Below are 24,557 nucleotides of genomic sequence, written 5' to 3'. Positions count from 1 at the left end.
TTCAAAGGAGGTTCACTAGGATAATCCCCGGTATGAAGCAAAGGTTAAATAGGTTGGGAGTCTACTCATTGAATTTGGAAGAATGAGAGGTGGTCTCCTTGAAACATACAGGATTCTTAGGGGCTAGACAGGATAAATGCTGAGAGGATGTTTTCCCTCATGGGAGAGTCAAGGACCAGAGGGCACAGTCTCAGAATAAAAGGGGTTGCAATGTAAAACTGAGATGAGGATAATTTTTTTCTCTCAATGGGTTGTGAATCTTTGGAACTCCTTGCCTCAGAAAGATGTGGGGCCAGAGTCCTTGTGTACATTTAAGGCTGAGATAGATAGGTTCTTGATCAGTAAGGGAATCAAGGGTTACGGGGAAAGGACAGAAAGTGTACGTGAGGAATGTTGGAATCTACCATGATCCTATTGCCTGGTAGGGCAGGCTCGAGGCGCAGAATGGCCACTCCTGTTCCTATTATGGTCTTATGGCTATGGGCCACCCAGGTTAATAGGGCTGTTAAGAAGGCATATGGTGTGCTAGCCTTTATAAGCAGGGGGATTGAGTTTCGGAACCACAGGGTCATGCTGCAGCTGTACATAACTCTGGTGCGGCCACACCTGGAGTACTGCGTGCAGTTCTGGTCACCACATTATAGGAAGGATGTGGAAGCTTTGGAAAGGGTTCAGAGGAGATTTACTAGGATGTTGCCTGGTATGGAGGGAAGGTCTTACGAGGAAAGGCTCAGGGAATTGAGGTTGTTTTCGTTAGAGAGGAGAAGGCTGAGAGGTGACTTAATAGAGACATATAAGATAGTCAGAGGGTTAGATAGGGTGGACAGTGAGAGTCTTTTTCCTCGGATGGTGATGACCAACACGAGGGGACATAGCTTTAAATTGAGGGGTGAGAGATATAGGACAGATGTCAGAGGCAGTTTCTTTACTCAGAGAGTAGTAGGGGTGTGGAACGCCCTGCCTGCAACAGTAGTAGACTCGCCAACTTTAAGGGCATTTAAGTGGTCACTGGATAGACATATGGATGAAAATGGAATAGTGTAGGTCAGATAGGCTTCAGAAGGTTTCACAGGTCGGCGCAACATCGAGGGCCGAAGGGCCCGTACTGCGCTGTAGTGTTCTATGTTCTATGTTCTATGTCTTAGGGTCTGATGGAGCTTCCATGGCCTCCAGATCAGAGATGGACAGTCAATAAGCTCACACTGCCCTAGCTGTCATATAATACCCTTTTGTGTGATGCATACATGAGTTGTCAGAACTCGTGAAACTGCACCACAGTCAACATTTCAGGAGAGCAGAGAAGATTGGAATGAACAAACAGCAGGGAATAAAGCTGCATAATAAAGTTAGTCCATCTGGTTTAGATTTAGAAATACTCTAATTACATTTTAAAGGAAAATTCCAATTGTTCTGCATCACCAGCAAGCCACTTGACCCTGTTTATGTACTTTGTTAGGTGGAGGCTGATGATATTTTGTAAAGTAAACTTTCCAATGCCGTTGGTCCTTCAGGGAGGGTCCAACATAAATAAATGTCTGCTTCCGGGTTATCATTGCATCCAGTTTTATTAAGAACTTGATTATCCCTATCTGTGCTACCATACGTAATCAGTAACACACATATTAGGATCATCCAATTTTCTGAGGTGGAAATTCCTTACAAAACCAGAAAGTCATCCAACAAAACCATTTCACCCAAAAATTGGCCGTGCAAAAAATACTGATTGGATAAATGAAAACCCCTGTGCAACGTTTGTCCCTGAATGTGGCTGGCTGTTCCTTTAAATGCTTCCCATTGAACATCACAGCCGAGCAGCCCTCAAAAACCATTGTATATGGGCAAAATGAAGAAGTAGTGCACTTAACATTAGAAATGTTTCCAAGCTTCATACTATTTCCCTCCCAATTTATATTATTTCATAGATATCATAGAATTTACAGTGCAGAAGGAGGCCATTCGGCCCATCGAATCTGCACCGGCTCTTGGAAAGGGCACCTTACCCAAGGTCAACACCTCTACCTTATCCCCATAACCCAGTAACTCCACCCAACACTAAGGCAATTTTGGACACTAAGGGCAATTTATCATGGCCAATTCACCTAACCTGCACATCCTTGGACTGTGGGAGGAAACCGGAGCACCCGGAGGAAACCCACGCACACACGGGGAGGATGTGCAGACTCGACACAGACAGTGACCCAATCCGGGAATTGAACCTGGGACCCTGGAGCTGTGAAGCAATTGTGCTCTCCACAATGCTACCGTGCTGCCCTAATTTTAAGGAGGTTCTCACCTATTTCTGGTGTTCATCATGCTTTCTCTAAGCCCATCTTGTCCACAAGACCCTCCTCCACCCCTCTGAAATCTGATGCTCTAAAGTAACTAATCACCCAACTTTGCTAATGGTCCCCATGCTTGGTGACATTTTTAATGATACCCTTGTAATAACCTGCATAGAGCACACAGGGCTGGCTGGACTGTTTTCCTCCTGTGCCTCATAGAGTATGAGGTCCCCCGCCAACTAGGGGGCTATTACCATACATATATGGGGTGGCCAGATGGGAACCAACTGACTGAGAGAGGACCTGGTGAAGTCTAACTGGGCCCCTTTATAAATAATACCGATTATAAATAAACGTCTTCTTCATGTTATTCGTCTGACTCCTTTCGCCTTTATTGAAACCTTCTCCTCAGATACTGTCCCTACTGTCCTTTCTCCAAACTACTTTTCCTCTGTAAAGCTCTTGAACATGTTCTCACTTCCCAACTTTGTCCCCTTCTTTCACACAAATCCGTGATCAGACCTCTCCAATCAGATTCTCTCCTCCATCCAAAGCCCTAATGTCCATATCCTAATTAGCAACGAGTCCTATTCACCCAAATCATTTATCCGATTGCTGACCTGTACATCAGCTCCTGGTCCATTACTGGGCAGCACGGTTGCTTCACAGCGCCAGGGTCCCAGGTTTGATTCCCGGCTTGGGTCACTGTCTGTGTGGAGTCTGCACGTTCTCCCTGTGTCTGCGTGGGTTTCCTCCGGGTGCTCCGGTTTCCTCCCACAGTCCAAAGATGTGCAGACAAGGTGGATTAGCCGTGTTAAATTGCCCCTGAGTGTCCGGGGATGTGGAGGTTAGGTGGGGTATGGGGATAGGGTGGGGGAGTGGCCTAGGTAGGGTGCTGTTTCAGAGGATCAGTGCAGACTCAATGGGCCAAATGGCCCCTTTCTGCATTGTAGGGATTCTATGAAAACTGTGAGTAATTGGCGACTGTGCCTTCAGCCGACTAGGCCCTCAGCTCTAGAATTCCCTCTACAAACTTCCCTGCCTTTTTATCTCCCTCTACTTTATAATGCTGTTTCTTAAATTTTATCTCTTTGATCAAGTCTTTAATGACTAATGCTAATATCTCCTTTGGACTTGCTGTCAATTTCATCTCATTGTAATCTGGGAAGAAATTTGTGAAAATTACTGTGGCTTCATGAATTCAAGCAAGTTGAGACTGTGATTCTTATCAATGACCACAAGATGGCAGACCATTACACCATCAGCATTTTGTGAGCACTGTACAAACTGAGTGACTGCCTGGAGGAGATGTTTGGAAAGGCTAAGCAGACGGAGCAAAACGTAAATTAAAAAGTAGGTTTTCAGAAATTGTGAATGAGTGCCTCACAGATGGGGGAAGACAGCTGAGTGCTTCCATCTGTCAAAATTAATAATAATAAAATAAAGGAATAAAGAGAAAAACAGGATGGAGAAACAATGGGATAAAAATATTGTATTGAATTGTTCTAACAACGTACCCTCATACAGTTATTGATTTTGTTGAGATACTTACAGGGGGAGGCGGTGGCGTAGTGGCATTGCCGCTGGACTAGTAATCCAGAGACTCAATAACAATCTGGGGACCAGGGTTCGAATCCCACCATGGCAGATGGTGGAATTTAAACTCAACAAAATATCTGGAATTAAAAGATGACCATGAAACCATTGTCGATTTGTAAAAACCCACCTGGTTCATTGGAAACTTGCCTGGCCTACATGTGGCTCCAGACCCACAGCAATGTGATTAACTCTGAAATGACCTCGCACACCACTCAGTTGCATTCAACTGCTACAAAAACACAAAATAGAAGTGAAACTGGACGGACTACCCGGCATCGAACCAGGCACTGGAAAACGACAACGGCCAACCGAGCCCTGACAAACCTGCAAAGTCATCCGTACTAACATCTGGGGGCTTGCGCCAAAGTTGGGAGAGCTGACTCACAGACTAGTTAAGCAAGAGCCTGACATAGTCTTATTCACAGAATCATACCTTACATAAGAACATAAGAACTAGGAGTAGGCCATCTGGCCCCTCGAGCCTGCTCCGCCATTCAATGAGATCATGGCTGATCTTTTGTGGACTCAGCTCCACTTTCCAAACACCATAAGCCTTAATCCCTTAATCCTTCAAAAAACTATCGATCTTTATCTTAAAAACATTTAATGAAGGAGCCTCTACTGCTTCACTGGGCAAGGAATTCCATAGATTGACAACTTTGGGTGAAGACTTTCCCCCTAAGATCAGTCCTAAATCTACTTCCCCTTATTTTGAGGCTATGTCCCCTAGTTCTGCTTTCACCCGCCAGTGGAAACAACCTGTCCGCATCTATCCTATCTATTCACTTCATAATTTTATATGTTTCTGTAAGATCCCCCTCATTCTTCTACATTCCAACGAGTACAGTCCCAGTCTACTCAACCTCTCCTCGTAATCCAACCTCTTCAACTCTGGGAATAACCTAGTGAATCTCCTCTGCACACCCTCCAGCGCCAGTACGTCCTTTCTCAGGTAAGGAGACCAAAACTGAACACAATACTCCAGGTATGGCCTCACTAACACCTTATACAATTGCAGCATAACCTCCCTAGTCTTAAATTCCATCCCTCTCGCAATGAAGGACAATATTCCATTTGCCTTCTTCATCCCCTGCAAACCAACTTTTTGCGACTCATGCACACATGGGTCTCTCTGCACAGCAGCATGTTTTAATATTTTATCATTTAAATAATAATCCCTTTGCTGTTATTCCTACCAAAATGGATAACCTGACATTTGTCAACATTGTATTCCAACTGCCAGACAATCTCACAGACAATGCCACCACTATCGCCATTCCTGGGTATGTCCTGTCTCACCGGCAGAACAGACCCAGCAGAAATGGCTGCACAGTGGTACAGTCAGGAGCGAGTTTCCCTGGGAGTCCTCAACATCGACTCTGGACCCCATGAAGTCTCATGGCTTCAGGTGAAACATGGGCAAGGGAACCTCCTGCTAATTACCACGTACCAGCCACCATCAGCTGATGAACCAGTACTCCTCCATATTGAACACTGAGGGTGGCAAGGGTGCAGAATATGCTCTGGGTGGGTGACTTCAATGTCCATCACCAAGAGTGGCTCGGTAGTATCACCACAGACCGAACTGGCCGGATCCTAAAGTACATAGCTGCTAGACCGGGACTGCAGCAAGCGGTGAATGAACCTGATCACAGCACAGCCTTTATAGAGACAAAGTCCCACCTTCACTCTGAGGATACCCTCCATTGTGTTGTGCGGCACTACCATCGTGCTGAATGGGATAGACTTCAAACAGATCTAACAGCGCAAGCCTGGGCATCCATGAGGCGCTGTGGACCAACAGCAGCAGAATTGTATTCAACCACAATCTGTAAACTCATAGCCCGACATATCCCCCCACTCTATCATTACCACTAAGCCAGGGGATCAACCCTGGTTCAATGAAGAGTGCAGGAGGGCATGCCAGGAGCAACATCAGGCATACTGAAAAATGAGGTGCCAACCTGGTGAAGCACTTGTGTGCCTGCATAAGCATAAGCAGCAAGTAATAGACAGAGCTCAGCGATTCCACAAACAATGCATCAGATGCTAAGCTTTGCAGGACTGCCACATCCAGTCGTGAATGGTGGTGGATAATTAAACACCTCACTGGACAAATATCACAATCCTCAATGATGAAGAAGCCCAGCACAAATGTGTTTTTTATTCATTTACAGGATGTGGGCATCGCTGGTTAGGCCAACATTTATTTCCCATCCCTAGTTGCCCTTCAGAAGGTGGTGATTAGTTGCCTTCTTGAACTTCTCAGTCTTAGAGGTGTAGGTACACCCACTGTGCAATTAGGGAGGGAGTTCCGGGATGTTGGCCCAGCGACAGTGATGGAACGGCGATATATTTCCAAATCAGGGTGGTGAGTGACTTGGAGAACCTCCAGTTGGTGGGCTTCCCAGGTATCGGCTGCTCTTGTCCTTCTAGATGGTAGTGGTCGTGGGTTTGGAAGGTGTTGTCGAAGGAACCTTGGTGAGTTACTGCAGTGCATCTTGTAGATGGTACACACGGCTGCCACTGTTCATCGGTGGTGGAGGGTTTCAATGCTTGTGGAAGGGGAAACAATCAAGCGGGGCTGCTTTGTCCTGGATGGTGTCGAACTTCTTGAGTTGGAGCTGCACTCATGCAGGCAAGTGGTGAGTATTCCATTGCACTCCTGACTTGTGGCGTGCAGATGGGGGACAGGCTTTGGGGGGGTCAGGAGGTGAGCTGATAGTTAAATCAAGCAATAGCAGCTTTTACCATTTATTTCCTATCCTTTGTATTCGTCCTCCATTCTGGGAGCGAGCACAAGGCCAATTCTGCTAGGAGTTAGTGTGCATTTCCGAAAGGGTGTAACTCTGATAAAAAGTCGGCTGCATGGGACAGAGCAGCATCCCTACCTCTGGGTCAGAAGTTCTTGATTCCAGTCCTATCTCAGGTTCATAACATGGCCAAATGGCCTGATATGCTTGATGGCAAGTGGTTAGAGCTGGAGAGTTTCCTGGTCAGCCATTCTGCAGAAAGCAATAGCAAACCACTGCAGACTTTGCCAAGTATACTCAGGGACCGCCCCATGGTCACCAACACCCTCTTTGGGCTGGCACCAGAAGGAGGAGGAGGATTTATTCTTGCTAATCCCTCTGCGCAAGTTACCGCTACAGCACCTCTGTTCCAAACAAAACTGCCGCACCATGGGCGCTACATGAATTTTACAAAACCAACACAATTTTCCCTTTTTCTTTATTTTTGCAGTGGGCCCTGATCCTTCAGCGAGCACTGTCAGCAACAGAAAATAATTACCCTCAAATTCAGCCGGACATTGATCCTCTCAGCTCCTTCACATGCAGGAAGCAGGAAAAATCCCCAGGGATTTGACCAGAGAGGGGAGCTCACCTTGCTGAGGCTGACCTGCCTCATGCAAGCCAGTGACTGTCCGTCTCCTCCTCAGTGTACTCTTTGGGTTCATCGCGGTCTCTGTGTTGAACAAAGAGTGGTGTGTGTTCGCGTGCCGCTCAAGGGTTTCCCCTGGACACGAACAAAGATAAAAACAAATTAATCTCTCTCACAGTCATCCATTTTGCCGCAAGGAATACCCACCCATCGGCCTTCTTTTTTTTCCTTGCTGGTTTCGAAGGAACTGACTAATTCTGGGATTTGTGTGGCCAAGCCCTTCCTGTATCTCTCTAAGTGACTCATGTGCAGTAAATGGAAGCAAGCTCTTGTTCCAGTTACTATGCACTGGGGAGTTGTTAATGCTTGATAAGGACTCACTTGTTACAAAGAACAGCACTCTGTACTTTCGTTGGTAATTAACCTGTCCAGTGTGGGATAAAACAAGAAAGGTCTCGGGATTTATCCCAGCCAAGATAATGTTTGGGTCTTTAAGACTCCGAGTCGGGGAAGTAAACAGACCAGCTTGGATTGCTATTCCTGACCACTATCCATATGTATGGTAAGTGGGTGAGGACTATAACAGTTGAAATGTCCTCTAGGCATGGTGAAGTCAATTTTCCTGCCCCTGGGGTTGTGGACTTCGAGGTGGAGACAGGGAAAACTGTGGGGAGCTTCCCGACCCATCCCTGTTACCAAGAACATTTCCCAGTGGCAGGCAACGGCCCCTCTTGGGTGCCCATTAGACAAATTCAGGGGTGTCCATCTGATATGGGGGCCCCACACTCCATAACCCAAAAACGGGCCCCTGAGTAGGAAAGGCAGACCCTGTGGCCCCAATGACGGTCCACACCCTGCCCTTCTCTGCACTGATTGATGTTGCTCCCAGCCACACTTGCACTGATCAACCCTGCAGTTCTCTTACATTTCTCCCTGATCCCCATCCCACCCGCCATTGTGCGTGTGATGAACAAGAAAAGGAATGCATCTTACCAGTCACATTGATGGGTACAAGATCCGCCTGAACAGACCGTGTCTGGTTCCACCTCTTTTCCTCTGGTGTTGACTGTGGTACAGGCTGAATCCACTTGTGTGGCTTATCAGGTGTAGATGGTGAGTTCAGAAGTAGTTCTTGTGGTCTTATACCAATGGTGGTTGTCTCATCCTCACTGTTAGATCTTGTGCTTGGCTAACCCACCAAAACATAAAAAACAAAGATAAAAATCATCTTCAATAAAGGTTTGAAAAACACAGCACTGCTTACAATCAATTTGTTTGAAGAAGAGATTTCAAAAGACATGACAGCACATTTTAATGAGCTGATTGAATACATGTCCCCAGGTACATACTGGGTGGTGTCAGCAATTCAGAGAAGCTGTACTTTGTTCAAATCAACCATGGTCACTCATGGGCCGAATAGCGAAAGGACTCAGGCACCTAACTGCAAAGCTGGCCAAGAGAATGAGCGGCACATATGGATAGTGGTCAGGAATAGCAATCCAAGCTGGTCTGTTTACTTCCCCGACTCGGAGTCTTAAAGAACAGACATGCGTACTTGAAATGTGAAACGGATTGGAGTCAGAAACGCAGAATCAATTGACGTGCATCTACCTGAAGTATGAAGGGGGCGTGTATAAAATAGAAAAATGTATGAAATAGTATGAAATAGATGCGTTATGGGAAAATGTGTTGAATGTTAATACATAACACAAGGAAAGATACCATTGTGCCTGAGTGCAGAACAGCATGGTAGCACAGTGGTTAGCATTGTTTGCTTCCCAGCTCCAGGGTCCCAGGTTCGATTCCCGACTTGGGTCACTGTCTGTGCGGAGTCTGCACGTCCTCCCCGTGTCTGGGTGTGTTTCCTCTGGTTTCCTCTCACAAGTCCCGAAAGACATGCTTGTTAGGTGAATTGGACAGTCTGAATTCTCCCTCAGTGTACCCGAACAGATGCCGTAGGGCAGCGATTAAGGGATATTCATGGTAGCTTGATTGCAGTGTTAATATCAGTCTACTTGTGACACTAATAAAGATTATTATATGCGTTAAAAGACAAAAGCAGTCGTAATTGAATGATCATAACCACCAGATGAAACCAAATTTTGAGATTCAGCACTGTTTGGGTAGTCACTGTAATACTGAGAGAAAGACAGAAAGATCATGGCTGATCCTCTATCTTTACACATACTTCCCGCTCTCTGTGGGCAGCCACAGCAACAGGTCCCCGTTCCAGTCGACCCGGGACACTGACACACACGACACAAGCACCCAGGAGACCCATGTACAGGACACACCCACCCAGGACACACCCACCCACTGATACACAGGTCACTGATACACAGGACACCCACACAAAGGACACAACCCCCCCAGGATACCCACACACAGGGGAGGGACGGACAGGAAACACCACTCCAAAGGACCCCGGACTTCGGGTCGGATGAAGACCTCGACATTACGCCATTGCTATCTCCTTCCTACACCCTCCACCGTCGCTGAGACATTCACCTCGGTTGGGCACTTTAGTGATGAGGCTTCTGGGACACTAACTGGTGCGCACAACACAGCCATCCCGGGACTGCAGGTGGAGGTAGGAACAGCGAGGGGTCGGGAGGTCGGAAGGCAGCCTGGCACAAGCAACCATCTGCCATTCAGACGGGTACCGGGTTCCTGGAGTAACCACACCCACCCATAGACCTGATGCAGTCACGGACCCAGGGACAATCGAAGGGGGTGTCGGCCGGCTAGCGGCAGCTGCAGGTGGAGGAGTCCACCCGCGTCCAGGAGCTTGGAGTGGTGCCGGTCATGCATGCCACCCAGGCTGACACTGCATGGGTGGCGTCCGCGGTGGAGGCAATGGGGGCGACGGTGTCAGACCTGGGGAGCAGAATCCGAGGCTTGGGTCTTTCCGTGCAGGCGGCGTCCATGGCCCAGGGCATGGCTGCCCCCTCACAGGAAGCCATGAGCCAGAGCCTGCTGCAGATCGCAGAGGTGCTCAACGTATTGGCCCAGTCTCAGCAGGCCGTGGCCCAGTCTCAGCAGGCCATTGCTGAGGGCATTGGAGATATTGCCCAGGTGCTGGCCGGCGTTGCCCAGACACAGACAGGGATGACCAACTACCTGAGCTCCATGGCTGCAAACTTGCAGTCCTGGCGGGCCTCCAGGACTGGCAGCGCCAAGTGTCGTGAGTACGTCGGATGCTGGTTCCGTTTGCACACCCGACTCATGGAGAGCCCCGGGGGCCATCGAGCACCCCGAGGGAGGAGAAGGTGCTGGGGCTGTTCTGGGTCCCCCTGCAGGGGAGGTCCTTGAACACCGCGACACCTCGGACCCCCCCCCCCCCCCCCCCCCCCTTCCCGGATGCATGTAGTGGGCCTAACGGGCTGGACAGGCTGGCAGCTCGCCATCCCAGTTGACCGAGACGCGGCCTGGCCCATTCAGGCCGGACCGCCCCAGGTAACGGCCACCAAAGGGGACCCTAGTCACAGGGCAGGAGTCACAGGAGTCCACCTCCAGCTCTACTGTACCGTCTGGGGAACCACCTAGACGTAGTCATAGGGCCCGTAAGACCAGAAAATTAGACACTGAGTAAGTTGGCACGGGTGCAGGGCACAGAGTAGTTATAGGGGCTAGGGCACGTGTATGAACTGTTTGTCACTAAAATCACTTTCACACCTACAGAAGCTGCCTCTGTGCTCTGTCTGATGTGTGCGGGGTGTAGTGTGAGGTGAGTGCCAGTGTGTGTATGTGAGGGGCGATAGGATGTCGGCCTCTGGTGAGTGTGCCCCCCCCCCCCCCCCCCCAACGTTGTCCTCACCACCCGCCCGGGCAGACGACAGGACCGTGCGCCGCAGTGTCAAGGCCGCATGCAGGGACGGTCCACGTGGAGGGTGGTACTGTGGCCATGAGTCAGACATAATTTAACGATGTAGAGCCCGGAGCCCATCGCAGAGCGGGTTGTCATCATCCATCATGGCCTGCAATAGACCCGCTTCCACTGGCGACCGTGCGAGCCCTGCCCAATGTGCCGCAGGTGGATGTGCAATGGAGGGGTGTGTGCATGCGGGTGATGTGGTGATGGGCGGGGTGAGGGCAATTGGTGCGTGGGGTGAGGGTGGTTGGTGGGTGTGGGGAGGGTGGTTGATGGTGGGTGGGTGGGGTGAGGGTGGTAAGCTGGTGCCATACTGTGCTGTCTGTGCCCATACCCAGCGATTCCCACACCCCCCTAGTCTGTGAACCGTGCGGTAATCAATCCGTCCCATGCCTGCTGGCCCAGCCGGTAACAGTGGGCAGCCGCCTGTCCATGTCCAGCCCGTCTGTCCTGTACATTGCCCCCATCCTCCTCATCTGGGGAGGCCTGCCCTTTGTTGTGTTGCTCCTCCCCCTCCCGCTCCCCCTCCTCCTCCTGCTCCCCCTCCTCCTCCTACTCCCCCTCCTCCTCCTCCAGCACATCGCCCCTCTGCTGGGCTATGTTGTGCAGGGCACAGCAGACCACAACGATGCGGCCAACTCTATCCGAAGGGGACTGGAGGGCCCCTCTAGAGCAGTCCAAGCACCTGAAACGCATCTTCAGCAGCCCAAAGCACCTCTCTATCACACCCCTGGTTGCTGCATGGGCATCGTTGTAGTGGTTCTCCCCGTCACTCTGTGGCCTCGATAGAGGCGTCATCAGTCCCGACTGCAACGGGTAACCTTTGTCGCCCAGCAACTAGCCCCTCAGCCGGGGTTTGGCGTCCCTCGAACATTGCGGGGATGAATGATTGCGGCAATATGAACGAGTCATGTACACTGCCCGGGTACCAGGCGCAGACATGCAGGATCCTCATGCGGTGGGCGCAGACCACCTGAATGTTCATGGAGTAGGTCCCCTTCCTATTCGTTAACACAGCCGTTATCAGCTGATGGCCGCAGGGCGACGTGCATCCCATCGATCGTCCCCTGGACCTTGGGCATCCTGGCCACGGCAGCGAAGCCCGCTGCCCGGGCATCCTGGTTGGCCCGGTCCACAGGGATCTGGATGTAGCAGTCCACGATGGCATACAGAGCGTCCGTCACTGCACGGAAGCACCGGTGCACCGATGCCTGCGAGATGCTGGACAGGTCCCCACTCGGCGACTGGAATGACCCCGTCGCATAGGGGTTCAGGGCCACCGTAACCTTGACGACCACTGGGACAGGTGTCCTCCCCCAGTGCCACGCGGTGCCAGGTGTGCTATCAGGTCGTAGATATAGGCTGAATCGCCTCCTGCATGCCTGGTCCGTGAGGTCCTTGTACGACATGTGGCGCTGGTACACACGGGGCCTCATCAAGCGTCTCCGTCGCCATGGCACCGCCTCCTCCTCCTCCTCTCGTCCTGTTGGGTGGCGGCCCTCCAGCCTGGGTGGCTGCCACCTGCCTCTCTGAGGCACGCTCCTCTGCGGCAGCCTCCGCCACCTCCCTGGCACGCTCCTGCTCCAGGTCCCCCAGGGCAACGTAGAAGGGTGGCCCACCCTCCCCGGCACTCACCCTCCCCAGCCCGCCCTACCCGGCACTCAACCTCCCCAGCCCCCCATCCCCCCTCCCCAGCCCCCTCTCCCTGGCACTCACACTCCTCGGCACTCACCCCCCCCAGCCCGCCCTCCCCGGCACTCACCCTCCCCAGCCCCCCATCCCCCCCTCCCCTTCACTCCAATGCCGTGCTGGCCCCCTGTAGGGCTCAGGATCGCTGCTCCTGGGGGCCTGTTGACGCTGTCGTAAAACACGGTGGCACTTACGACGGCGTCAACATTTAGCCTCAGGATCAGAGAATCCTGCCCCAGGGTTTTTGTTTCAGGTGGTTCTTTCTAGCACCCTGTTCAATTTAGGCTTTCTGTACAAGACTTCTGCTTTTTAGTCTGTAATGGTTTTCACTGTAGATTCATTCAGGCCTCTGCAGTTTCAGAAATACAGCAGCTTTTCTGGAGATCACATGAGGGGGAGAGAGAGAGAGAGCAGGTCCTTGTCTCTATGCGTCCCATGTCTCAACTGTGCTTCCTGGGGTCTCTGACAATCATCCCACTTGAGTAGGATCTAATCACCGCCTGTTATGGGAAGAATACGGGGCGCAATTCTCCGCACTCACGACGGTGCGGAGAATAGCGGGGGTCGTAAATTTTTACGGCCACGCTAGTCTGACGCCCTCCCGCTATTCTCCCCCCCCCCCCCCCACGCCCGACTCCCGACACGAATCGCTGCCGCCGTTTTTTTACGGCGAGCAGCGATTCTCAGCTGGCCGATGGGCTGTCCAAGCCCTTTACGGCCGTTTTTACGAACGGCAAACACACCTGGTCTGGCCGTTCGTAAAAACGGCCGTAAAGTTCAGATCTTGGCAACCATGGCACCGATTGGCACGGCAGTACCACTGCCGTGCCAAGGGTGCCATGGGCCCGCGATCGGTGGGCACCGATCGCGGGCAGCGGGTCCGATTCCCGCGCATTCTTTGTCATTCCGCCGCCCCGCTGTATCCATTCGCGGGGCGGCTGAGGGGCATCCCGGCCCGCGCATGCGCGAGTTTCGCGCAAATGCGCGATGACGTCATCCGCGCATGCGCGGGTTGGAGTCTTCCAATCCGCGCATGCGCGGCTGGCGTCATGTGACGCGTCAGCCGTCGCAAACTCTGGCAAGCGGGCTTAACGAAATTCGTTAAGCCCGCGATGCCGGAGTTCACGGCCGTGGCATGCTAGCCCCGACCGGGGACCAGAATCGGTTCCCGGTCGGGGGGGGGGCGGGAGGCTGGCGTCAAACCCGCCCGTTTTTGACGCCAGCCTTACGATTTCTCCCTGTTTGGGAGAATCGCGCCCCGGCCTTTTTGGCCAGCCAACCAATCGAACCAAGTCCCACCAATCTCACGGGTGGCGACAAGTCTGACTTCTGTTGTTTGAAGGCTAGCACAGTGTTCTCTGTTGTAACATTCAAATTCCTCACTTCCCCTGCTTGACTTAAAGAAATGGTAAATAAGGGAATTCATAGGGAGGGACCTCACCATGGGAATGTGGAACTCAAGACACAAACCGACCAGCCATGATTTATTGAAAGGCAGAGCAGGCTTGAGGGATCAAATGGCCTAAATTTGTTCTTATTTCCTTTGTTTGTACATGCACTGAGAGTAGAAGCCATTATATACATTGAGTCAAAGACTGAGAACAACACCTGTTCTATGCACTGAGCCAGGATCCAGCATATACACAGAGACTGGCAGCGGTCATATTGAATGAAACTTGGACTGATTGGACACAATGAAACAGGCATCCATTGCCCACACTGTGACCTGCACCCATCATATTCAGAGAGACACCCACCATATTGACTAACACCCATTGTACACACTGAGAAAGGCCTCTGATAACAGTCAGATTTCTCTTTACTCTCAGTAATATTCGATTTATTCTTTGAATTATTTTTTCCCTCATCTTTATGTCCTGTAAGCACGTGGCACCTTTCATATCCCACCCAAATGTTATTAGTCATGGAGCCCAGATAGAGATTGTCAATGGAAGGCTTATTTGTAACAAACATCAGGGGCTGGATTCTCCACTCCCCGACGCCGGAATCGCGTTCGGCGATGGAGCGGAGAATCCATTTTGACACCAATATCAGGGGCGGCGCCAGTTTTTGAATTCTATGCTCCCTGAAGAGTGGCGTACTTTGGGAGTACACCGCGCCAAGTATCCACAGCCTCAGGCCATTGCCTGAGGCCCACTCCGTAATACTCCATCCTCGACCGGCCGAGTTCCCGACGGCGTGGGTTACGTGTGCTCACACCATTCAGGAACCTTGTGGGGGGCTGCGGACTCAGTCTGGCGCCGCCACAGTCGGGGGAGGGCCGATCCGTGGGCAGGAGGGCTTCATTCAGGCTGGGGGCACTGTGGGCGGGCGGTCTGGGGCGCGCGAGCAGCCGAAGAGGGGCACTACTTCTGCGGTCCGGGTCTGCGGGCTGAGTCCGCCATGAAGCACAGCGCAGCCGCTGCAGGTCACCGCCTTCTGCATGCGCGGCCACGGAACCAGAAATGCTCAGGGCCGGATCGGCAGCTAGAGCTGCTAGGCCCCAGCAAAACGGTGGTCGTTTTGCGCCAATTTTCCTGACGTAAAAGACCACCATTTTCATGCCGGCATGGGGACGTAGTCTCCCAAACGGAGAATCCAGCCCCAGTACTGGACATTATCCTGTTCTCACATGCAGATACCCACAGAGACACATACAAATAATCACTCACAGATGCACGCATACACAGACACACGCACACAATGAACAACCATACACAGATAGCTACACAGACACACACACACATGCACACAGACAAATACACACAGACAATGAACAACACACAGATACACACACATACACACACACGCAGATACATACACAAACAGGTACACACTCACAACAAATAACCACTCACAGAGGCACACATACATAGACACATACACACAATGAACAACAACACACAGATACACCCACAGACAAACAGGTACACACACAGATACACAAATGTGCAAACACATACAAACAAATACACACACACAATGAACAATGACACACAGATACACACACAAACAGGTACACACACGCAACAATCATACAGATATACACACACAAATGGATATACACAGATACACAAACACATATATACACGCATACACAGACAAACAGCTACACACACAACCACGTGCAGCCATGCATATATACACATATGCACAAATTGATACACACAGGCACACACGCACACACAGATACACGAAGAAAACACACAGAGGTAAAAATCCTGGAAATCCCTCACCCCCACCCACCACTAACAGCATGGTGGGTCTATCTACACCTCAGGGGCTGCAGCCGTTCAAGAAAGCATCTTACAACCACCTTCTAAAGGGCAACTACGGATGGGTAATAAATGCTGGTCCAGCCAGCAATGCCCTTATCCCGTAAATGACTAAAAAGAAACACTCAAGATATACACACACAGAACACACACAGATACATAAAGATACACACGCACACACAAAGATACATGCGAATACACAGAGATACACGATGATACACAGGCGCACACACACACACATAGCACACAGATGCACACATTTACACAGACATACACACACACAGACACACATAGATGCACACAGACACACACGAGAGACTAGTACAATAGAGGCTTTATTGCTGTACGATGTTGTCCCTCCATCTGCAACAGTAGACTAAGGGTCTGAGCAGCTCTCATACATTTATACATAAGCTCCCTGTGGGCGGAGCTAGCCGGCAGGGGCTGACCGGAGGAACCTGTATTACAGGTACAGGCATACATCCCCCTACTGCAGTACACATAACTACAGTGGTTATCTCACCACACACACGCAATAAATCCAGAATTTAGGGATAGAAATCTGTCATCCTTAACTGGTTGAAAAAAATTTTTTTTTTTAATACAAAATATAAACATCTTAACTCTATTAGCAAACAACCGCGGTAACACCCCATGAACAATACCCCCCCCCCCCCCCCACCCCCAGCTTCAAGAGCAACTTCAAACAAAAGGAAAGAACAAAAACAAAAAACAAACAAAAGAGCACCCAGACAACGAAAGGGAAAGAGATAGAACCCTCCCCAAACCCATGTGCACAGTTCTCCCCCCCCCCCCCCCACCCCCTCCCGGGTTGCTGCTGCTGCCGGCCTATTTCCCTATCGTTCCGCCAGGAAGTCCAGAAAAGGCTGCCACTGCCTGAAAAACCCTTGTACTGATCCCCTCAGGGCAAATTTCACCCTCTACAATTTAATGAACCCTGCCATATCCGAGATCCAGGCCTCCACGCTTGGGGGCCTCGCATCCTTCCATTGGAGCAAGATCCTCCGCCGGGCTACTAGGAACGCAAAGGCCAGAACCCCGGCCTCTATCGCCTCCTGCACTCCCGGCTCCACTGCAACCCCAAAAATTGCGAGTCCCCAGCCTGGCTCGACCCTGGATCCCACCACCCTCGACACCGTCTTTGATACCCCCTTCCAAAACTCCCCCAGCGCTGGGCATGCCCAGAACATATGGGCATGGTTCGCTGGGCTCCACGGGCACCTAGCACACCTGTCCTCTCCCCCGAAAAACCTGCTCATCCTCGACCCAGTCATGTGGGCCCTATGCAGCACCTTGAACTGTATGAGGCTAAGCCTCGCACAGGAAGAGGAGGAATTCACTCTCTCCAGGGCATCCGCCCACGTCCCCTCCTCAATCTCCTCACCCAGCTCCTCTTCCCATTTACCCTTCAGTTCCTCCACCGAGGCCTCGTCTACCTCCTGCATTACCCGATATATGTCCGAAATCCTCCCTTCTCCAACCCACACCCCTGAGAGCACCCTGTCGGGTACCCCACGTGGGGGCAACAAGGGGAACCCCTCCATCTGCCGCCTGGCAAACGCCCTAACCTGCATATACCGAAACATGTTCCCCGGGGGGAGCCCAAATTTCCCCTCTAACTCCCCCAAACTCGCGAACCTCCCCTCCACAAACAGGTCCCTCAACCTCCTAACCCCTGCCCTGTGCCAGCCCAGAAATCCGCCATCAATGCTCCCTGGGACAAACCGATGGTTCCCCCGTATCGGGGCCTCCATCGAGCCCCCCATTTCTCCCCTGTGCCGTCTCCATTGCCCCCAAATTTTGAGGGTAGCCGCCACCACCGGGGTCATGGTATACCTCGTTGGAGGGAGCGGCAACGGCGCCGTTACTAGCGCCTCCAAGCTCGTGCCCACACAAGACGGCGCCTCCATCCTCTTCCATGCTGCCCCTTCCTCGTCCATTACCCACTTACGCACCATCGCCGCGTTGGCAGCCCAATAGTACCCACAGAAGTTGGGCAACGCCAGCCCCCCCCATCCCTGCCTCGTTCCAGGAACACTCTTCGAACCCTCGGAGTCCCATGCGCCCACACAAATCCCGTGATACTCCTGTTGACCCTCCTAAAAAAGGCCTTCGGGATAAGGATGGGGAGGCACTGGAACAGGAACAAAAACCTCGGGAGCACCGTCATCTTAACGGACTGCACCCTCCCCGCCAGTGACAGCGGTAACCTATCTCACCTCTTAAACTCCTCCTCCATCTGCTCCACCAACCTTGTGAGGTTGAGCTTGTGCAGGGCCCCCCAGCTCCCCGCCATCTGGACCCCTAGGTACCTGAAGCTCTTCCCTGCCTGCTTCAATGGGAGCCTACCAATCCCCTCCTCTTGATCCCCCGGATGCACCACAAACACCTCACTCTTGCCCAGGTTCAACTTATACCCCGAGAAACCCCTGAATTCCCTAAGAATCCTCATCACCTCCGGCATCCCCCCCACCGGGTCCGCCACATACAGCAACAGGTCATCCGCGTACAGCGACACTCAATGCTCCTCCCCGCCCCTAACCAGGCCCCTCCAGTTCCCTGACTCCCTCAATGCCATGGCCAGGGGCTCAATCGCCAACGCGAAGAGCAAGGGGGACAGGGGGCTCCCCTGTCTTGTCCCCCGGTACAGCCGAAAGTACTCCGACCTCCTCCTATTTGTGGCTACCCTCGCCATCAGGGCCTCGTAGAGCAGCCTCCCCCACCAGATAAACCCCTCCCCAAACCTCTCCAACACCTCCCACAAATACTCCCACTCAACCCTATCGAAGGCCTTCTCCGCATCTAATGCAAAACCCACTGATGGGGCTGTGCTGCCAGCGGGAAATGTGGATCCCAAAGGCCAGAAATTCCGGCCAGTATTACTCGAAGTATGACTCTAAAATTCTTACAGTTTTGTGTTTTCTTGTACAACCTCCTCAGTCAGAAGTGATCATAGAATGTACAGTGCTGAAGGAGGCCATTCGGCCCATCGAGTCTGGACCGGCTCTTGGAAAGCGCACCCTATCTAAGCCCACTCCTCCACCATATCCCCATAACCCAGTAACCCCACCCAAGCCAACATTTTTTGGACACTAAGGGCAATTTAGCATGGCCAATCCATCAATCCACCTAACCTGCACATCTTTGGACTGTGGGAGGAAACCGGAGCACCCGGAGGAAACCCACGCAGACACGGGGAGAACGTGCAGACTCCGCACAGACATTGACCCAAGTTGGGAATCTAAACTGGGACCCTGGAGCTGTGAAGCAACTGTGATAACCACTGTGCTACCGTGCCCTTCCCCAGTGATGTATTGTACACTCTCACTAACACACCACATAGTGAAATCAAGGATTCTTACCATTAAGACAAATTCCATCCGCTTCTCTCCTTTTCTGGGACAGCTGTCAGGAACAACCTCTCTGTTGAGAAATGGTTTGTGTCCAAAGGTATTTGCGGCCACTTCGTTCTGTATTGCTGGCTCACCAAACTCTTCTGAAAGAAAGAGACACAATTCGACATGTCAGAGTGTATCGGGGAGGGACTGGGAGAGGAATGGGCTGGAAAGGATTGCTGTTATTTGAGGTTCCAAACAGTTCAGAGTTTAAGCGTCAGGCTTTCTGAATCCCAGGCTCTGATGGAACAATAATGATTTCATTCCTGACTGTCTAAAGGTTGCTAGTTATCTGAATGACAATGCAAGTGGCACATCGATGAAGGTTGGTTGCTTAGCAATGATGGAGTTAAGAGAGACAATAGCTCACAACTCGAGCAAACAAAACTTTATATACCCTCAGCACTCTCGCTCAGCCCAGCTACTCCAGATATCCTGTATGAACACCCATCTTTCAAAATCATTTCACCTTCTGTAATAAACTGCAACAAGGTCCCTTTGTTAAATGGTTAAAACACTGCTTCTTTCATTTTTTGTTTTTTAAATAATTTTTATTGAAAAATTTTGTATTTATATAACATTGAACCGCAATAAAATACCAACAATAACAATAACAGTCATAAACATTCGCCCATCCTTAGTGAACAACAAAACATATTAACAACAACTTAAGTTAACACAATATTAAGTTAAATAACCATAGGAAAAAAAAATAGAAACAATAAAGAACACCCTCCATTCCCCCCCCCCCCCCCCCCCCCCCCCGGCCCGGGTTGCTGCTGCTATTGACCAAGATATCTATCTTTGAGCCAGAAAGTCCAGAAAAGGCTGCCACCGTTTATAGAACCCTTGTACTGATCCTCTCGGGGCAAATTTGACCCTCTCCAATTTTATAAATCCCGCCATGTCACTGATCCAGGTCTCCACACTTGGGGTCTCGCATCCTTCCACTGTAACAGAATCCTTCGGCGGGCTACTAGGAACGCAAAGGTCAGGACACCGGCCTCTTTCGCCTCCTGCACTCCCGGCTCCACCCCAACCCCAAAAATCGCGAGTCCCCAACCTGGTTTGACCCTGGATCCAACCACCCTCGACACCGTCCCCGCCACCCCCTTCCAGAACTCCTCCAGTGCCGGGCATGCCCAGAACATATGGGCATGATTCGCTGGACTCCCCGAACACCTGGTGCACCTGTCCTCAGCCCCAAAGAACCTACTCATCCGAGTCACAGACCTATGGGCCCGATGCAGCACCTTAAATTGGATGAGACTAAGCCTCGCACAGGAAGAGGAAGAGTTGACTCTCTCCAAGGCATCCGTCCAAGTCCCATCCTCTATCTGCTCCCCTAGTTCCCCCTCCCATTTAGTCTTCAGCTCCTCCACTGACGACTCCTCCACCTCCTGCATTACCGTATAAATGTCAGACACCTTCCCCTCTCCGACCCACACCCCCGAAAGCACTCTGTCCATCGCCCCCCGCGAGGGCAGCAAAGGAAATTCCTCCACCTGTTGCCTAGCAAATGCCTTTACCTGCAAGTATATGAACATGTTCCCTTGGGGGAGCCCAAATTTATCCTCCAGTTCCCCCAGGCCCGCAAACCTCCCGCCAATAAACAGGTCCCTCAATTTACTGATGCCCACCCTTTGCCCCCCCCTAAATCCCCCATCAGTGTTCCCCGGGATGAACCGATGATTGCCACCCAGTGGAGCCTCCATCGAGCCCCCTGTTTCCCCCCTATGCCGTCTCCACTGTCCCCAGATTCTTAGGGTCGCCGCCACGACCGGGCTCGTGGTATACCTCTTAGGAGAGAGCGGCAACGGCGCCGTTACCAGGGCACCCAGGCTCGTACCTCTACAAGACGCCATCTCCATTCTTTTCCATGCCACCGCCCCCCCCCCCCCCCCCCCCTCCATCACCCATTTACGCACCATTGACACACTGGCCGCCCAATAGTACCCCAAAAGGTTGGGCAGCGCCAGCCCGCCTCCATCCCTCCCTCGCTCCAGGAAAACCCTCTTCACTCTCGGAGTCCCATGTGCCCACACGAAGCTCAAAATACTGCTAGTCACCCTCCTAAAGAAGGCCCTGGGGATAAAGATGGGCAGGCACGGAAAGAGGAACAAGAACCTCGGAAGCACCGTCATTTTGACGGACTGTACCCTCCCCGCCAACGACAATGGCAGCATGTCCCACCTCTTGAAATTCACCTCCATCTGATCCACAAGCCTGGTGAAATTATGCTTGTGAAGAGTCCCCCAGTCCCTGGCCACCTACACCCCAGGTACCTAAAACTCTCCCCTGCCCTCCTAAGCGGGAGCCTACCAATTCCCTCCTCCTGGTCCCCAGGGTGCACCACAAACACCTCACTCTTGCCTAGATTTAGTTTATAGCCTGAAAAGGTCCCAAACTCAGCTAGCAGCTTCATCACCCCCGGCATCCCTCCCACCGGGTCCACCACATACAGTAGCAGGTCATCGGCATACAATGACACCCTATGTTCCTCCCCACCCCGCACCAAACCCCTCCACCTCCCTGAATCCTTCAACGCCATCGCCACCGGCTTGATTGCCAATGCAAACAACAAGGGGGACAGGGGGCAACCCTGCCTGGTCCCTCGGTAAAGCCGGAAGTACTCCGACCTCCTCCCATTCGTGGCCACACACGCCATCGGGGCCTCATACAGCAGCCTCACCCATCTAATAAACCCTTCACCAAATCCAAACCTCCCCAACACCTCCCATAAGTACCCCCACTCCACTCTATCGAAGGCCTTCTCCGCATCCAGCGCCACCACTATCTCAGCCTCCCCCTCAATCGCCGGCATCATGATGACATTCAACAACCTCCGCACATTCGTGTTCAGCTGCCTTCCCTTAACAAAACCTGTCTGGTCCTCATGTACAACCCCTGGCACATAGCCCTCTATCCTGGTGGCCAGGATCTTTGCCAGCATCTTGGCATCCACATTAAGGAGAGATATGGGCCTGTACGAACCACACTGCTGGGGGTCCTTGTCCCTCTTTAAGATTAAAGAAATCAGCGCCCGCGACATCGTCAGGGCAAAGTCCCCCCTTCCCACGCCTCATTAGGTGTCCGCACCAGCAAGGGGCCCACTAGGTCCACAAACCTTTTTTCTCCTCTCCTCTGCTCTCCTCTCCACCGTTGGCTCCGACCGGTACAGTTCCCCGTATAAGTCCTTGAAGACCTCATTCAGCTCTACCTCCTTCCGCACCACATTCCCCCTCTTATCTCTCACTCCAGCAATTTCCCTAGCCGCATCCCGCTTGCGGAGCTGATGAGCCAGCATCCTACTCGCCTTTTCACCATGTTCATACACTGCCCCTTGTGCCTTCCTCCACTGTGCCTCCGCCTTTCTAGTGGTCAGCAAATCAAATTTAACCTGTAGGCTGCGCCTCTCCCCCAACAATCCCTCCTCTGGTGCCTCCGCGTTCCTCCTATCTACCTCCAGCATCTTCCCCACCAGTCTATCCCTCTCACTCCTCTCCCTGTGTGCCCGGATGGATATCAGCTCCCCACGAATCACTGCCTTCAAGGCTTCCCAGACCATCTTCACCCGGACCTCCCCCGTATCATTCACCTCGAGGTACCCCTCAATACTTGCCCGGACCCTCCTGCACACCTCCTCCTCCACCAGCAACCCCACATCCAACCGCCACAACGGGCGCTGGTCCCGCACCTCCCCCATCTCCAACTTCATCCAATGCAGAGCGTGGTCGGAGATTGCAATAGCCGAATATTCGGCCTCCTCCACTCACGGAATCAGTCCCCTACTCACCACGAAGAAGTCTATCCGAGAATAAACCCTATGTACATGGGAGAAGAAAGAGTACTCCCGTGCCCTCGGCCTCACAAACCTCCATGGGTCCACCCCTCTTATCTGGTCCATAAACCCCCTCAGCATCTTGGCCGCTGCCGGCCTCCTACCCTTCCTTGAACTGGACCGATCCAGTGAAGGATCCAACACCGTATTGAAGTCCCCCCCCCCCGTGGTGAATGTGATTCACACCGGATTATAATCTGTATATACATGTGCCTATATTGTAAGTGCGGTTGCACTACCTGACCACCAGGGGGAGTAGCTCTGGGAATGCTCGAGAATTCTCCCTTGGTTCCGCCCAGGACTCCTCCCCCGGAGCTGCTGTATAAAGATCAGTGCCACATGGTCAGCTGGCCAGTTCACCAAAGGTTCAATGGCTAACCGGCTGGCTCTGTTGTGGGTATATTAAAACCGCTATTCTAATCCTACAAGCACGTGTCCGTAGAATTGTTGGTTCCAACACCCCCATAATCAGACATCCCACCTCTAGATCCGGGACACGTCCCAGCATATGCCTCATAAAGCCCGCATCATCCCAATTTGGGGCATACACACTCGCAAGTACCACCTTTCTCCCTGTAGCCTGCCCCTTACCATAACAAACCTACCCCCCTTATACGCCACCACCTCAGATGCCTCAACCGACACATTTTTCCCCCCCCAGAATCGCCACCCCCCGGTTCTTCACATCCAACCCGGAGTGGAAAACCTGCCCCACCCACCCCTTCCTCAGAAGGACCTGGTCCGCCACCTTCAGGTGGGTCTCCTGAAGCATTGCCACATCTGCATTTAGCCCCCTCAGGTGAGCAAGTACCCTAGATGGCTTCACCGGCCCATTCAGTCCTCTCGCATTCCAGGTGACCAACCGGATCAGAGGGCGTCCCGTCCCCCTCCCCCGTCGACTAGCCATAGCCCGTCGACTGCCCGCCCCAGGCCAGCACCCCCCACCCGACCCAGTCCCCATGGCGACAACACCTCACCTTTGTCCCCCCAGCCCAGACCAGCTCCTTCCTGACCCTGCCAGCAGCAACCCGGTATTCCACTTTCCCCCCTCCCTCCCCCCCAGGCTAGGAACCCTCCTAGCCGCGAACCGTCTTCCATTGTACTTCCGTGGGTCAGCTAACGTCTGCTGACTCTGGAAACTCCCGGCAAAAACCCGACCCCTCCCAGAGTGGGATCATCCCCCATCCTGTCACTCCTCAAGGC

At 52.1% G+C, this 24,557-nt stretch overlaps 1 protein-coding gene across 7 annotated transcripts in view; it reads right to left on the bottom strand.

Annotated features, from left to right (window-relative positions):
• Nucleotides 1-24,557, bottom strand: part of nhsl2 (NHS-like 2) — a 436,567-nt gene that overhangs the window by 23,685 nt on the left and 388,325 nt on the right. For all 7 annotated transcript variants that reach the window (XM_038774973.1, XM_038774975.1, XM_038774976.1 and 4 more), the window contains exons 3-5: nucleotides 19,481-19,614; nucleotides 8,256-8,451; nucleotides 7,266-7,397 (exon numbers count right to left, since the gene is read on the bottom strand). In XM_038774973.1, coding sequence (XP_038630901.1) covers nucleotides 7,266-7,397; nucleotides 8,256-8,451; nucleotides 19,481-19,614 — 462 coding nt within the window. The remainder of the gene's footprint in view (nucleotides 1-7,265; nucleotides 7,398-8,255; nucleotides 8,452-19,480; nucleotides 19,615-24,557) is intronic.

This window comes from Scyliorhinus canicula, chromosome 17 (assembly GCF_902713615.1).
Source record: "Scyliorhinus canicula chromosome 17, sScyCan1.1, whole genome shotgun sequence".
NCBI classification, from domain to species: domain Eukaryota; kingdom Metazoa; phylum Chordata; class Chondrichthyes; order Carcharhiniformes; family Scyliorhinidae; genus Scyliorhinus; species Scyliorhinus canicula.
Note: the sequence above shows the minus strand (reverse complement) of the source record. Positions and strands in the feature narration are given on the sequence as shown.